Below are 17,216 nucleotides of genomic sequence, written 5' to 3'. Positions count from 1 at the left end.
AGTGACAGGTGGATTGCTGCTGCCGGTTTCAGCAACCAGGCACCATTTTCGGTTATCCGGAAGTGCCAGGATGGCGATGGCCAGCTCCACCCACTTTGGCCTTCAAAAATGCTCTTCAGAAACGTCCTGGACACTACGTCCATTGTTTTATACGGTCTATAGTCTAACCAAGCTCAAACGTAAATGTATATTGATTTTGACGAACGCATGCCATACTAAACATCACATAAACTGTACTTCTACATTCCATCTCAATTATTATGAAACCTATGACACGCAACAAAAACATCTCCAATCTCGGCATCCTCAAGCCTCCAGTTATGGCGGCCAGCTAACGTCACTTCAGAGTTCCTACTGGCAGTGTGAATTAATCCAATGCATCCAATATGACCTTAGGGGAATATTTAGTTCTCTTGATGGCTAGTTCTTATACCTGAGTTCCTATAACTACACGGAGTGAAGGCCCCTTAAAAAAAAGGTTATTTTAAGCTGTTCACAGAAAAGATCTTTGGGGATCCAAAAATGGTTCGTCTATGGCAATCCTTTTGGAAACTTTATTTAGTGCAAGTACCTTATTCAAAATGCTCTGGATTTCTGCACCCATGGCTCAGGCCTGTGTCTGCAGTGTGTTGCGATGCAGATATGCACGTATGTTTAAGTTTGGGCTTATATTTCTGTGTTTCTGTGCCTTTACATTAGGACCAGCTGGAGAGAAAGGAGACAGAGGAAGTCCAGGAATCGGTGAAAGAGGACATAGAGGAGCCACCGGACCACCTGGTACGTTTCATGCACACATTTATACGCTGAAACTCGTTCACCTAGCTTAGCTCACCGTCATGAAAAGCCTTGAAATATCAGGGGAAACCGTGATTTACTGGCCTGTTTTCTTAGAAAGAGATCATGCTATATTTTATCTCATGTCCACTGCTTTTATTTTTAGGCACAGAGCAGTTGGATGTGCTGTGTTATATGATGTAACACTTAAAAAATGAGCAGCCCTAACTCTTCCAGACTTTTTCCATCACAGAAACTGTATTTCACATTTAAAGGTTATTTGGTAGCACTTGACACCTTTATGTATGTATAATGCATTATATAAGTACTTTAATGCACCTTATTCTATAATATAATTGCAACCGTTTTATTCATTTAGAAAGTATAATGCATTATAACACATTTTAACTTTGGTTGCAGCTATTTATGAAAAGATGCAATGCATTTCTATGCACATTATGAATACCTTTATAATGCATAGTACATAAAGGCTTCAAGTAAAATGTTATTGTTTTGATTTTTTCAGGCCCACCAGGCGAGTCCCGAACCGGCCCTCCTGGTTCAAGCGGCTCTCCGGGCAGCCGCGGTCCGCCTGGTCGTAATGGCGTCGCCGGTGTACGTGGTCCGCCCGGCCCGCCTGGCTACTGTGACTCTTCTCAGTGTGTCGGTATGGCATATAACGGACAGGGTTACAGAGGTACGTCCCTCTTGTTCTAGCTGTGCCTGTTGCATGACAGTAGAAATAACATTAATGGCATGTGTAGTGTAACGCGGTGCATGAACTGAGCGGTAGATGATGCTCAGCAGAATAATGCAGATTATCGTGGGTGAAACTTCCCAAACCTGCCCTATTTCAACCCAAAATTAGAAGAAAAAACAAAGACAATTTTGGATGCATTTTGGATAAAGAAAATGAAGCCTTTTTTTTGCAGTGTGACAAAAGCAACCAAGTGTTAATTTCTAGGTACTAAAAAATACAGTAAGAACAGTAATATTGTGAAAAATTATTACGTTTTAAAGTGACTATAATGTAAAATATAATTTATTCCTGTGATCAAAGCTGAGTTTATCATCATTATCATCATTACTCCAGTCTTCAGTGTCACATGATCCTTCACAAATCATTCTAATATGAGAATTTGATGCTTTTTGTAACAATGTAAAAGTTTTTACTGTCACTTTTAAACAATTTAAAGCTACACTGTGTGGTGTAAAGGTATATGACCATCCAGTGAATATTAGTTTCTGTTCCTCTCAATTCTGATTTCGTTTTAACTCCTACGGTGGCCGATTTAGTCCAAGATGGCAATCCCCCTCTTTACATTCGACACGGTGCCATTGAGTGTTAAAACGCAAAGGCGAAGCTTGAATTTACGGGTATGTCCCTCTTTGGCTAATGTACTTTCAAGATGGAGGGGCAACATGGCGACCGGCATTCGAACCCCTCACCCGTATGTGTTTTCAATGGCATATTATAAACTTACGAGAATACTTTATTACGAGAAAGAAGTAAATATACATTAATGAGTACATATATTTTTGAAAGAACTAAGTGTTTTTAGCTAAGAATAAACAAAAAAAAGTTACACAGTGTAGCTTTAATGCATCGTCGCTGAATAAAAGTATTAATTCCACTGAACCCAAACTTTTGAACGGCAATGCAATGCAAACAATGTATTCTCATTTTGGTAAAGCAAAATAAAAATAAGAATTTCCAGTCGTCAAACGCCTTATGCTACCTTTGTGTGAGAAACAGACCAAAATTGAAGCTGCTATTCACCGAGAATCTTCTTAAGTAAGTTACAAATCGATCAAATCTGTGACCTGAGCTTGAGCTGACCATTTTTTTCTTCCTCTCGCAAAGTTCTCATTAGATGGAATACATATTTTTGTCCTTTTTGAAGCTTGAAAGCGTCAGACGGCGTTCATATTGTGGTTGTCTTAGCGTAGTCTTTCAACACAAAAGACCAACATGAGATTAAATAATGACAGAATTTACCGTCAAATTGTCCTAAATTTGAATGAATTGGCTTCATTTTCTTTATGTAAAATAGAATTTCTTTTTCTTTTGATGAAATGAAATGTGCTCCGGATCTTCACCCTTAGTATCACAGTATCAGAAGCTGATTTTCAGTTTGTGATTTGTCTGGCGAAGAATTCTAACACCCTCTTTGACCTGTTTCAGGTTCATAAACTTTCTAAACCACCTGTGCTGCTTACACTTTGAAATCCTGAGAAAATCACATGTTATTGGGCTCTGTGCGGATAACCACCACGGAGATGATTAACGAACACTATTGAACGAAAGCAAACAAACAAACAAATAAAAGCAACAAACAGAGATTACGATCTGCGGATGGGTACTAACAACAACTCACAGCCACGGGCATCAGCGACGGCAGCCAAAACAACCGAAAACAAGCTGCAGTCGGCTGGAGACGCATGACCAAAACACGCAAAAACACCAGCAACCACAACAAATACTAACCAGGTGGACCTGTAGCCAAAGCAACTGTCATTTAGCATGTTAACTCCAAGAGTTTTTTATTTATCTGTAAGTAAAACTAATCACGCCTAGTAAATGAATCCCAGTCCACTAAAACAATAGTTTTTAACACTCGTAGTGAGCTTGACTTCAACTGCTTGCTGAATGCCGACACCAGCGCCTCTTTATTTTACCGCGTGCCTTAAGTGATCTCAGGGGCCAGTTTGAAGCACGTTTCTTTTTCTTCGTCGGACCCTTTCTCTTTTAGTGTGTACTAAAAGTAAGTAGTTTCTGTTTTGGCAAGATCATGTGCTGTGAGTAAGGGTTTAGATGAACATCTGAATGGGTGTGCGGTTGATTTTGATGTTGATTTTTGTGCCTAGCAGGCCAGCCATTAGTATTGATAGCCATTTCTCATAATTTACAGTGTCTATGTATTATGAGTGTGTGTGTGTGTGTGTGTGTATACACACACACACACACTGACACACAGACAAACAGTGGCATCCAAAAGTTTGAGGGCACGTTTACATGACAGCGATATACTAAAAACGGAAACATTTCTCCTTCGTTTTTTCGCATACAGGCGACAACGTCGTCAAATCGAATCAGAGAAAACAACTAAAAAGGTTGTATTATGCTTGCCTGGCCATCTGAAAACGTAATATGTAATAAGGTAATAACCTGTTTTCAAAAGTATGTTTTTAGTGCGTTATAGTGTAAACGGCCCTTGAGACCTCATTGAAAGAAAAAAGTTTCTGGTTTTATTTAATTCTTCCTCAAGTTTTTTTTAGTATTTGGCAGACACATTTATCCAAGGCTGCTAAGATTATATTCAAGTTATTTATGTTGTCAGCATTTGTATTGCCTGGGAATCGAACCCGGCTACAGGAAGAGTTTTTGTGATGTAAAGGTTGATCATTTTGAACCTTATCAATCATGCGATTATGAAATTTGGATGCATTTTCACTGGAGGTTTCTGACTTCTGGACCCCACTGTGTGTCAAGTACATTATATATATTTATATAAAGCACTGACCTATTTGCAGCACCCCATCTAGCAGTCTGTAACCCTTTGCACTTGCCGTAGCCACATTGAGGAAGGTAACAATCGTATTTTGCTTGCGTGACTCAATTGGCCACTGCCATATCTCCAAGCAGAACAGTTTCCACCTGATGCCGAGCGCATAGTCCCAATCCCAGAAGAAGACTTTGAGATTTCACCAAACCAGCGGCGCAAGAGGTCATTTCCAGAGACGGGAACTGAAAGGAAAGCGTGGTAAAAGGAGGGGAAGTTCATTGGCTCACGTTATTTGTTTGTTGACGTTCCGACGGCCTGTACAGATAATTTAACCCTTCGAACCCTGTGAGAATTCAGCAGATCGGACGCATGAATCTCCTAATGTAACCTCAAAGCTTCTTTCTGTTCCACTTGTACTCCATGGCTTGTAAAATCGCATTGAATGTGTCCGATTGGAATCATTGACGTGTCACACATCGCAGCGTGCAGGTGAAAGGCGTTTGATAATTTATTAACATTGAAGGGTTTCCAAAGATCATCGCCTTTTCCAGCCATCTGCATATTCACAATCATCATTTATGTCTCGTATGAATACACATTAGTTATCCATTTCTGTCTTCATTCACCTGAGAGATTGTCTGTTTTTTTGTTTCTTTTTGTTAACATCTGCAGTAAAACATGACCATCACAATATTATAAATCAGATATTTATCATATTGGATGAATGTTTGATTTAACCTCACAGCTGATTTTACCAAAGGTGGAATTGCATATCTGTGCTGTATATGATGTTTTTTTGTTTGTTTTTTACATTTTCATTTGTAGTTGTTTGTTTTCCTTTTTAATCCAGAATATAGTTGTTGTAATTGTTGTTTTATCAATATCAAATGCAGTTTTGGCATTTGCGTGCAAGACTATCGATATAGTATTGCTGCTTCATGTTTGCAACTGCACATTGTGAATTCCACAGCCTTATTTTCTTATTTATTTCTGAAACAGAGGAGGCATTTTTCAATAAAACTACTGAAAATATGGCATGTGCCCTTTTTTATTTATTGCTGGTGTCTTTTGATAAAGGTTTTTCAGGACCCCAAGTATGATTAAAGGGCCAGAGGTGGACAGTAACTAAGTACATTTACTTGAGTACTACACTTTGAGTATCTGTACTTTACTGGAGTATTATTTTTTCTGGAAACTTATGACTTTTACTTTACTACATCTGAAAGACAAATATCATACTTTTTACTTCACTGCATTTCTATCTAGGTCAAAAGTCGTTTCTGTAGCAGCTCTGAAAGTCGTGGATGATTTTTTCCCTTCTTTAAAAGGTTTGTTGTTGTTTCAGACAGTCTATCAGGAATCAATCTTATAGTCGTATATATTTTCCCAACTTTTTTTGAACACTGATCAGTTCATAGCAAAATGGAAGAAGACGGTTCTTAGGAAGACGGCACAAGTGTGTGCACCCATCGCCATACTTTAAAAGTATGTTTCAGTTTAAAAAAAAATCAAGATTTGTTTAGTTGGCATACACTTGGGGCATGTCTTATAAAATATTTAAAATATAAACATAAGTGAAGAATAAAGTTGGGAGAATATCAGAAGTGTATCAGTGTATTGGATCCGTGCATTCGGCCTTAAAGGGACAGCAGGAGCAGTAAGGAGCTTTGTGACCTATATACAAATATTTAAATTAGTTTACAGTAGTCTAATGTTAGTCTGTCGGATGGGTCATCACTGACTGGCTTAAACGGATACTTCACCGCTTTTTCATATTAAACTGTTATTCCCTTAACTAAAACGAGTTGATACACACCTCTCTCGTCTCAGTGTGTGCACTTAATCTCTCTGACGTGCGGTGATGATCTAATAGCATTTAGCTTAGCCCACTAAGCCCAGTTCATTCACTATGGTACCAAACAGAGATCACGTTAGAGGCCACCAAACACCTCCACGTTTCCCCTATTTAAATACAGTTACACCAATAGTTGAACGATCAAGTATGGTGACAAAATAAAACGTGGCGCGTTTCTAATCGGATTAAAAAGGAGAACTATAATGTATGGCGGATTAGCACTTCTGAGAGTACTTCGGCTCGGCGCAGTAAAAAGACCCGTCCGAAACATCTTTCCTCACACCTCCCCCTCACTCTCTCATTTCTGTCAATAGGGAGATGTGAGGGAAGATGTTTCGGCCTCTTTCAGCGATTTGTCACAGCAACTTGATCTCTGTTTGGTACCATAGTGAATGAACTGGGCTTAGTGGGCTAAGCTAAATGCTATCAGATCGTCACCGCGCATCAGAGCGATTAAGAGCACACACTGAGACGAGAGAGGTGTGTATCAACTCGTTTAAGTTAAGGGAATAACAGTTTAATATAAAAAAGCGGTGAAGTATCCCTTTAAAGCATGATGACTGTGCATTTATACAACAACGCTAAAATAATGCATTGGCATAAAAGGGAAATTTACTTTTGATACTTAAGTACTTTTGAAAACAAATACTTCTGTACTTTTACTTGAGTAAAAATCTGTTTTTACAACTTTCACTTGTAACGGAGTAATATTTGACCAGTAGTACTTTTACTCAAGTAATGTTGTGTTTTCTCCACCTCTAAATTCTTTTGTACTACCAACTTCTAACAAAATCCAACTTGTACTACCAAAATCCTCCACAAATGAATCTAAAGGGTCTTCACTGCTTTCATGCTTTTTACGAAAGTGACAAAGGCTATTATCTTTGATTTGTTCCTGTCTCAACAGGAAATGCTTCAAACTGTGAAGGAGAATTGTTTGTCAAAACAAATATAACGAAAGCGTTTGCAAGGCAGCAAAAGAATAGTGTTTTGATAGTCAGACATTTCACATAATTATCTGATTTTACTATTTAAGCCCAATCACGGTAATCACTCATGACGTCAATTTGTAGGCCAATCAGGAAGGCACATTTTCCATGAGTTCCCTCAGAAATTAGACTAGCGGTTTGCGATTTATGAGTACGTTTAGGGTCTGTGGTTAACTTGAGACTTTCACATTTTGTTCAAGAATATAAATGACCAGAATTATGAAACTTCTGTGTTTGATCGTTCAATGTAAATACATGTTGCAAATTCCCACTCATTTCTCATTTACTTAAGATATTTAAAAGTGCATTTAGAAGATGCTTTCATCCAAATCAACTTAAAAAAGAGGAACAGAAGCAATGGCAAAGACAGACTTGAAAAACCAAAAAAATTTATGTAATGGTTTTCAAAGACTCCCTCCATCTGCCACTGATAAGATTGAATCAGCTGAATCCACCGGTAATTGTAGCCTATTGCATACTGGACTGAATTAATTGCAGAAATCTGTGGAGAAAAGGAAAGGAAAATTTCAACACAGTGGCTGCCTTTCATGCGCTGCAATAATTATTGCAGGTATTTCTTATGACCAATACAATTTCCTCTCATGGTGTGCATTGATTCGTTTTTTTTGCGTTCAAGTATTTTGATCAAATTAAGCACACATTCATCTGCTTCATATTGTAGGGAGCAGATTTGATCTTTGCAGTCATTGAAATCTGGGAACTAAATTTCACATGACAGATATTAAAAGCATGTGCACAAAGGCTCGTTCTCTCATAAGGAACCACTTCAAGATGGACTGGAAGCTTCTATTAGGGGCTTCATTGATTTATGGCCAAAACTGTTGCACAATAGCCCACATTTAATGTCGTTCAGACACATAGATGTGTCCAGCATCCAGATAACTTCACTGATTTAGAGGAGAGTCTCATAACTGTGAGCAGTTTCCAGCAGCGCCAGTCAGGAATTTAATATGAACGGTATGACGGTACGACAGAGCAACGCTCAAAAGCACAGAAGCGTTTGAAGTCCGTCCAGGCATGCCATTGAGAAGAATGCAACGTGACCTCTGATGGTGTCAAAATATAAAACACATTATCAGTAAGATTTAGGGTTGGTAAAGATTTGCGGTGTAAGGTGATCTCAAACATAAAAGCGCTTACGTGATTCCAGCCTACACACACATACCATGATGCAGAGGACCTGAAAGGTATTTAGACAGTTAAACTACACTATAAATGTCGGAATGTCATCCGGAAGAAATCCTATCTCACCAATGGGAAAAAGGTCCACATCCAGATTGTGCTTGTATTCAAATTGGTCACGAGAATTCGCCGCATTGACCAACAGCAAGCTGACTTCTGTAACAGCATGACAGGATTGTATATTTGGAAAAGCCATCCCTTTAAAAGGACTTCATAATAAGATACACAGTTCTGAGAAAAAGCACCGAGCGAACACACAGAGAAGCATTATAACAACTTCTAACAAATGTAAATGTATGCATGACCGGAAAAAGCAGAAGCGCTCGTCTGCAGCATAAAAAAAGCTCCACGAAATCAATCCGTCATCAAGCTACACTTTTGTTTTGAATAAGCGACCCCTAGCGGCTAAATATTACATATTGTAGATTTATGCAGAAAAAAAATGAATTCTGAGAAACGCTGTTGAAAGTGGATCAGGCCACTTGTAGCCAATCAGCAGTAAGGGGTGTGTCCACTAATCAATCAATCAACTTTATTTATATAGCGCTTTTACAATGACGCTTGTTTCAAAGCAGCTTCACAGTGTCAAATAGGACAACATTGCAACACAATTTGATTTGGCCAGTTTAATTTGGATAGTTTATAGAATTAAATATGACCAAATGAATACATTTTATTTATATATTTAGTAAAATAACTTGGATCATAATTTTAGTGTCCCCAACTTATTTAGGGGGGAGGTGCCTGTGTTGCAGTGTGGCATTATTAAGATAAGGGTGTGATTATTTTGTGTAGGGGCGTGTTTGTTTTGGTTGATTTCAAACAGGGATGGAAATTAACTTTTTTTGTTTCAAGACAAAAAAACTTTTATTTTTTATCAAGACTTAAATTTTGAAAATCTACCAGCCACTCAATGTTTTTACCAGCAACTTTCTTATTTTTAACTGACAATGTGTAACTGCATGTAAAAATGAATACTACAAGCTCTACAATACAGGTTTTTTTAAAATCTCAAGTCTCAATGAAATACTGACATTTTCTCTGTCTCTCTTATACACACACAAAACATGAACTGATATACATTTCATTAAATGAGGAGGGCTCTGTGTTCTCTTTTTTCACCTGGAGGTGGCATTTGGATGATTCGTGGGCTTTTATGGCCTCCAGTTTTAGGTTTTTAGTCCCAACAATGAAACTATTAGTTTTGGCATCTTCTGAAGCGGGTTGACAACATACCGAGCAGAACATTGTCAGTAGGGATGCACCGAAATCAAAAATTCTTGGTCGAAACCGAAAAAGAGGAAACCCAAGGCTGAAAAAACGAAACACTGAAAGATATTATGCCAATTATTAAACCCCTTGTATTTATGTCCATGACTGTGTAACTTTACTAAAACTAAAAAAATTTCTAATAATAAATCAATGACAAATTATGCACATTTATTTAGCACATTACAACAATGCACAGTATAAAATTAAATTCAAACTAAAATGTTTAACTTGCCCTCACTCATGTTTACATTAAATAATAATGAACAGACCTAAAGGGTTACAAAGAGGTGATACAGTATATTGTTATTTTACCTCCACGGTGACCAGTAGGTGAAGCGAGTTTACACGCCACAACTCAAAATCACCCGCATTTGGCTGGTGCTAATTTCTATCCCTGATTTCAAATATCAACAGTGTTTTTCAGAAATCGCTCACTGCACCTTTAAAGGAAAAGTTCTCCCAAAAAATAAAATAAAACATGATCGTCTCTCTTTTTTTTATCTGTGAGATGTTTAGTAGACTATGAGCTCTTCTTTACGATGTAATGAAAGTAAACTCTGATCAATGACTTGTCAAGTGCCAAAAATGTTGAAACCATAAAAGCATCATAACAGTATTTCATATTCACTACATACAGTCTTCTGAAGCATATGATAGCTTTGTGTGTTTAAAACCACTATTCACTGAACTTCTACCCCTCCACTGGACCAACATTATATAAGGTGGCCTTAACTACTATGTACTTAAAATAAATAAAAAATAAGTACAGTGTAATTATTGTGTGGGATACGGGTAAAGTTAGGGTCAGGTGTGGTGGTGTGGGTCAGTTTAAGGGTAAAGTTAGGGACAGGTGTGGTGGTGTGGGTCAGTTTAAGGGTAAAGTTAGGGACAGGTGTGGTGGTGTGGGTCAGTTTAAGGGTAAAGTTAGGGTCAGGTGTGGTGGTGTGGGTCAGTTTAAGGGTAAAGTTAGGGACAGGTGTGGTGGTGTGGGTCAGTTTAAGGGTAAAGTTAGGGTCAGGTGTGGTGGTGTGGGTCAGTTTAAGGGTAAAGTTAGGGACAGGTGTGGTGGAGTGGGTCAGTTTAAGGGTAGAGTTAGAGACAGGTGTGGTGGAGTGGGTCAGTTTAAGGGTAAAGTTAGGGACAGGTGTGGTGGTGTGGGTCAGTTTAAGGGTAGAGTTAGAGACAGGTGTGGTGGAGTGGGTCAGTTTAAGGGTAAAGTTAGGGACAGGTGTGGTGGTGTGGGTCAGTTTAAGGGTAAAGTTAGGGTCAGGTGTGGTGGTGTGGGTCAGTTTAAGGGTAAAGTTAGGGACAGGTGTGGTGGTGTGGGTCAGTTTAAGGGTAAAGTTAGGGTCAGGTGTGGTGGTGTGGGTCAGTTTAAGGGTAAAGTTAGGGTCAGGTGTGGTGGTGTGGGTCATTTTAAGGGTAAAGTTAGGGTCAGGTGTGGTGGTGTGGGTCAGTTTAAGGGTAAAGTTAGGGTCAGGTGTGGTGGTGTGGGTCAGTTTAAGGGTAAAGTTAGGGACAGGTGTGGTGGTGTGGGTCAGTTTAAGGGTAAAGTTAGGGTCAGGTGTGGTGGTGTGGGTCAGTTTAAGGGTAAAGTTAGGGTCAGGTGTGGTGGTGTGGGTCATTTTAAGGGTAAAGTTAGGGACAGGTGTGGTAAGTTTGAACTGGAAAATCTCCCAGTAACGTTACTGTCACTGCCTTCTTTCATTTCTTCTCATTCAGAAAACAGTGTTGCGTAAAACAGCAAGTTTTCAAAATCGTGATAATCACTGACGGTTTTGAAGATAATTAAATTTTAAACGATATTACTAACAGGACATTTTGTCGTGGTTTATCGTGAAACCAGTAATCGTTACATCCCTAACATGCAGTGTGGTGAGCGTTATGTTGTAATGCTACTCTGTGAGTTCACTCGGCGCCTATGAGATACTTGTTGTATATGGCATGGTTGAATTGAGCTATGGCTATATAACTGTTTATAATTTGTTTTCTGTCATTGAATGTATCCAAACAGATGCTCACCTGTCTAAAAAAAAAACACATAATATATTAAAGCAACTTTGGTGTTTCCATAGTTTCTACAAAATAGACGGTAATGCGGATATGGTGTCATTGATAGGCGACGTATGGACATAGTTCGTGTCCTGGTTGAAACCACTTTTTTTTCTGGATTTAAAAATTCTTGGAAACATTTGGAATAATGTAAGCACACAAGTCAACAAAATATATAACATTGTTCTAGTGGTTTTATATTTTATTTTTTTAATCCAAAAACATATTGTGCCTTTAAATCCAAACAGCGACTTCTCTGGCTGGGCAGTGTATGATCCAGTAGGCTTTATAATGTCCTTTAAGGAGCTTAACCGGTCAGCAGGTTTGGAACGACATGAGGAAATTATCACAGAATTGTAATTTTTGGCTGAACGACTCGGCGGCTTCAGCAGCAACCAACAGTGAACAAACCACCAGTGGCACGATTAGATTATAAACATTTCCCTGTGGGAGAACTAGGCCCATCACAGCCTGTAGACGTACGGCTCATTTGAGGGTTTAATGTGAGCACATTGTTCACTTACTCTCTGGAACGTCACAGAACCAAAGAAAGAGCTCTGAGAACGCTCAAGTCTCCTGCAGGGAGCTTTCAACACTCGCTGACGGCTGCTTCCAAAACCCAGAGGGGTACATGGAGAAAAAAATTCAACGCTCTTCTATTCAGGGCCGCCTTCTTTGCTGAACTGAAACTCATATTGATGCGACAGCCAAGCATGACTTAATGGAAAGAAAGCAGAAGGAATCTGGCAGCTCGGACCGCTCGCACAGCAGAAGGGGGTCCAACCACTCCAATTAGTTTCAGTACGTGCTTGTCTGCAAAAATTAATATCCTGATATCCTCACGACACGAGAACAAGACCAAAGATGAATGAAATGCTTGGACTCTGGCCTCAATGAGAGCCGCTCTGTGGTGGACAATATTTTTGATACGGTCCTTTTAGTTATATGTCTCAACCATGACATCATCATATGAGATCATTCTCTGAGCCAATCGTTACTCAATGCAAGCGGTAGGAAAAAGTAGAACACCACAGGCTTTTTGGGGTAATTGGAGATCTATTCTATTATAAAGATAGATTAGGTCTATTATAGAACAGTAGTGTACTTAATGTAATATTCAAGTGAACTGCTATCCATAAAATAAGTTTGGCTCTCAGTCCGTTTTGCAATGGGAATAATCATAGATTCAGTTTTGTTTCTGTGTGAACGTATTATTCCAGTGTAAATGCATATATTGAACATTAGAAAGTCTGTTTTGTAAAATATTATGGACTCATCTCTTGAAAATTAAAACGCCTGTTGATTGAAAATTGCTCATTTCTGGCTCTGCTGCTTTCAAAGTGGGCACAAAACATACTTCATGACACAACTAAATCCCTTTTTAGGTCAATTATCTTTTAATAGCTGAGTAAGTTACCATTTGACAGTATCTACTGTTTGTGACATTTCTAAGCATTTCAACTGTACATCATAATGTGTATAAAATAGCAATGCTCATGCAGATTGTCTTTTACGTTTATTTCCAGTGTTACCTCCCTTGAGTTAGTGAAATGGGCTGGTTATCACAGCTATTATTATATAACACAATTTCACAGCCTGGAGGCCAATCTTCACTGATTTCTCATTCTAGAGCAGAGTGTGACGGTCGAAGTATCAAAGCAATAGCACAGATATGCATAAAATATAGCAATCCACACAGCATAATGGGAGACAAATTGTTGGTGTAGTTCTCGCTGGCTCATCTGTGACTGAAAAGGGATGGATGGTAATTTTTGGAGTTTCCCTTTCAGACGCAAAAAAATGATGGGAGGAGGGGCCTGAAGTGCCTTGAAACACGGCATTATTCAATGAGTTGATGTAATTTTAACTAAAACAGGAAGATATGGTGGGACATCTGGACAGAAAATCTGATGAGAAGCTGAAGTGCAGTGTGATGTCATCAAAATCATTGATCCATACTGGCGAAAGTGAGAGAAGCTAAAGCACTATTCGCACAGGGTTAGTATTATCTAGGGACCTCTGTGATTTAGAAATGACTCCCCACATCTGAGTTTTGCGTGGCGCATTCACACGGGATAAGCAAAGCCTGTGATTTTACTCGAATTTACTGACTTCTCCCGGATATGATGTCAAGACTTCGTTATAGATGTATGAAATCATAAACAGGCATCGATATCGTTTTGATTATTTTATAGTAATAAATAAACATTATTTTGTTCAGTTAGCAAACAGACACCATGAACTGAGCTCAGACCAGCGGCAGGAGTCAGAGTTCATTTATCACGAGTGAGAAGCTGACACACGGCGGATGATTCAGTTTTGATGCTAAATGTAAAAGTGCCCATTTAAACGAGCTTGTCATTGTACTATACTGTTCTGTTTTTCATTAAGAATAGAATTGATGGTAATATTAAACACACCATTCAATCAGTTTACTCCCAAATCGATACTCATTCTAAAGTGAAAGTATAATGCAGGAATTCACAACGGTGCGCATTATGAATGCAGCCTCCATTCTTCGTGAAAGATAAAGACAGAAATGCACACAGGAAAAAAACCCCTTGCAAAAATTATATACGATCTGCCTAATCCTGGCCAAATCACAGAGATGTCGATTCACTACTATTATCACAGGACCTCGGTGTTCGGCGAAATATGGTAGGTAATTTGCGGAGGAATTTTTACTTTACAAATTACAGACATGGCCGATTCGCACGGGATTAAGATCACAGACATTCTCTGCAATTATTACAAATCACCAGAGGTCCCGAGATAATACTAGTCCTGTGCGAATAGGGCTTAAGTTTTGAATGCTTATATCTTCTAAAAAAGAATTGTGTCATTGTTTTGGAGCACACTAGCTTAAAGATAACAACAAGGCTAACATATCCATACTAAAAGCCAAAAAGCTTCAATTTTGATTTCATTGATTTCCTTAAATGAATTATGCAAGGTGATTTACTAAGGTTTGCTGGTATTTGCGGCATTATTTTACCACCCCAAAAAGCATTAAACCAGATGCTAACTTATTGATTGGGTTGGTCATTATGAAAATCAGTCTGCGTTCTTTGATTTGCACTTCAACAGTACATCACACACAGAACTTTCCACTACCATCAGCGCTTTTATGGGACTGCGTTCTCATGCTAATGTGCCGTTTAGTAAATCTGGCCCTTAGTCTTTGTGGTGTATCTAAAGCTACAGTATCCAGGGTAATGCTGGCAACATCCACACAGGACGAAGCACATCCTAACTGTGGACACAAGAGGAAGCTGTCTGAAAAGGCTGTCCAGGAAATAACCCCGACTGTAGCTAAACCACAGCTGCCCAACTCATTAAAATGAACACATCGACTCTCCTGTTTCCACCAAAACTGTTCATCTGGAGCTCCACAGAGTCAATATTCGTGGTCGGGCTGCTATAGCCAAACCTTTGGTCACTCATGCTAATGCCAAATGGCAGTTTCAGTGGTGCCAACAGTGCAAATCTTGGGCTGTGGAGATGTATCGTTGACTGTGTGAAACATGTATTGTTCTCTGATGAGTCCACCTTTACTCTCTTTCCCACATCCATGGGAGTGATGGTATGGAGAAGCCCCAAGGAGGCTCAACCCAGACTGTGAACCACGCTGTGGATCAGTGATCAGGTTTGTGCTGTAATGTCATGGCATTCCTGACCAGTGATGTCAGTAACTTAGTAACGCATTACTCTAATCTGACTACTATTCTCCATTAATGAGTAATCTAACGCGTTACTATTTACAAACCACTAATCGGATAAAAGTAACTTATCCAAGTCACTGTGAGTTACTATTTTAGTCATTTTCCTTAGTAAAAAATAAACAAAATATATTTTTGCTTTCTTCTTGCATCTCGGGGAGAGTATTTTTTCACAAAATATTTTTTAATTTCAACTTAAAATGTCAGCAGATACATTGTTGACGTTACTGTTAAAAATGCACTTCCCATAAAGTGAGTGTTGGCAAAGACGGTTGTCATTTCTATGTTGAGGCGGCGGGGGTGTTGTCGGAAACTGCTGACTGTAACCAATAAAGTAACTTGTAATCTTACTTAGAAATTACATTTAAAATAAAGTAATCTGTAAAGTAACTAAGTTACTTTTTGAAGGAGCATTCAGTAATTAGATTACTTTTTCAAAGTAACTGTGGCAACACTGTTCCTGACTGAGCTTGATGGGCGCATCTCTGCCAAGAGCTACTAAACCATTCTGAAGGACCATGTGTACCTAATGCTTCAAACACTGTACCTTGAAGCTCAGAGTACCGTGTGTCAGAATGACAATGCACCAATATACACAGCAAGACTTGTGACAGAACGGTGAACATCTCCCATGGTCTGCACAGTCACAGATCTGAATATGTTTGAGGTATTTTGGAGAAGTGAGTCAGAAAACACTTTCCTCCACCAGCATCACATTGTGACCTGGACACTGTTCTGGAAGAGGAACGGCTCAAAATCCCTCTGGCCGCTGTGAAGGACTTGTATCTGTCATTCCCAAAACGAACTAATGCTGTATTGGCTGGAAAAGGAGGTCCTACGACACTATTAAATTACTGTGGTCTTAAACCAGGTGTTTCGGTTTCATTGTCCAACCCCGGTATGTTATAATTATAACATTACAAAAGCCACATCTGCATAAAAATAGCACTGAAATATAAAACAAACGCTGATCTCATCAAATGTGTCTAGCGTTGTTTAAACAGACTTTGTTAAATTGTGTTTACAGCGTGTGCACCATGGCATGGTAATCAAAATATTGTGTAGACGTTATGAAATTGACAAAATATTTCCCTTGAAACGTTTTGAGGAAAAAATGTATATCCTGACTACAGTAGCAGAAGGGTTTGCTCACATTTAACATACTGTTAGCAAAAATAAACACACTATACAGTCTGAATTACTGGCAGATGGAGTGCGTTTCATAATTTTCATAATTTAGTTGTAGATAAATCATGAAGCGTATGTAAAGTTTAAAAGCAGAACTGACCCTATTTGCTTTCTACATACACAGCGCTGGTCCTATTGTGAGTGATTCATCAGTGCGTGTTAGTAAAGAATATGTTTGTCTTCCTAATTTTTCATGAAAATGTAATAAACAGTAGCCTTTGAGTTTAGCAGTATCATACAAAACCAAAAGAGGTTACAACACCAATGTGATTGTAGAAATAGTTCTTCAAAGGCACATTTCTTTTATAGACAGATTCAACTTTTAAATCTGGAAGATGACTTTAAAAGACCAAATGACGTATACAAAGAGGATATTTAGATTGATGTGTGTTTAATGCTTCAAATCCTGAAGACCTAATGTGGGTTTGATGAGTTTCTAGTGGTTTGTGCTGTAAGATCCAGCACTGGAGCAGCTGAAGGTGTTTGGCGGAGCAGGGTGGTCTGTGTCCTGCAGTTCAAATGAAATCACTCGAGAATCATTTCCTCTCTATCCTGTTATGGACTCTTCATTTAGTAGACCTACTGAAGAGCTTCTCTGCCATGTGTCAGAACATCTGGGACATGTCAAAGCCATTTATACACACACACACAAAATGCA

The 17,216-nt window shown here is 38.8% G+C and overlaps 1 protein-coding gene and 1 long non-coding RNA gene across 9 annotated transcripts in view; one reads left to right on the top strand and one right to left on the bottom strand.

Moving 5' to 3' along the window:
* The window catches only part of col12a1b (collagen, type XII, alpha 1b), an 83,592-nt gene extending 78,292 nt beyond the window's left edge, over positions 1-5,300 (top strand). For 6 of the 7 annotated variants that reach the window (XM_067418178.1, XM_067418182.1, XM_067418180.1 and 3 more), the window contains 3 exons: positions 700-777; positions 1,301-1,471; positions 4,421-5,300. In XM_067418178.1, the coding sequence (XP_067274279.1) occupies positions 700-777; positions 1,301-1,471; positions 4,421-4,542 (371 nt within the window). In that variant the 3' untranslated portion in view covers positions 4,543-5,300. Of the gene's footprint in view, positions 1-699; positions 778-1,300; positions 1,472-2,959; positions 3,099-4,420 lie in introns of those variants that run through there. The other variant, XM_067418181.1, reaches the window with a different exon arrangement.
* The window catches only part of LOC137041653 (uncharacterized), a 145,389-nt gene continuing 129,542 nt past the window's right edge, over positions 1,370-17,216 (bottom strand). Inside the window, exons 5-6 of one of the 2 annotated variants that reach the window (XR_010898134.1) lie at positions 4,299-4,522; positions 1,370-1,497 (exon numbers count right to left, since the gene is read on the bottom strand). This is a non-coding gene — a long non-coding RNA (uncharacterized lncRNA). Of the gene's footprint in view, positions 1,498-4,298; positions 4,523-17,216 lie in introns of those variants that run through there. The other variant, XR_010898133.1, reaches the window with a different exon arrangement.

Source organism: Pseudorasbora parva, chromosome 15 (genome assembly GCF_024679245.1).
Source record: "Pseudorasbora parva isolate DD20220531a chromosome 15, ASM2467924v1, whole genome shotgun sequence".
Classification (NCBI taxonomy): domain Eukaryota; kingdom Metazoa; phylum Chordata; class Actinopteri; order Cypriniformes; family Gobionidae; genus Pseudorasbora; species Pseudorasbora parva.
The sequence above is the reverse complement of the archived record's forward strand: the minus strand, read 5'-3'. Positions and strand labels throughout refer to the sequence as shown.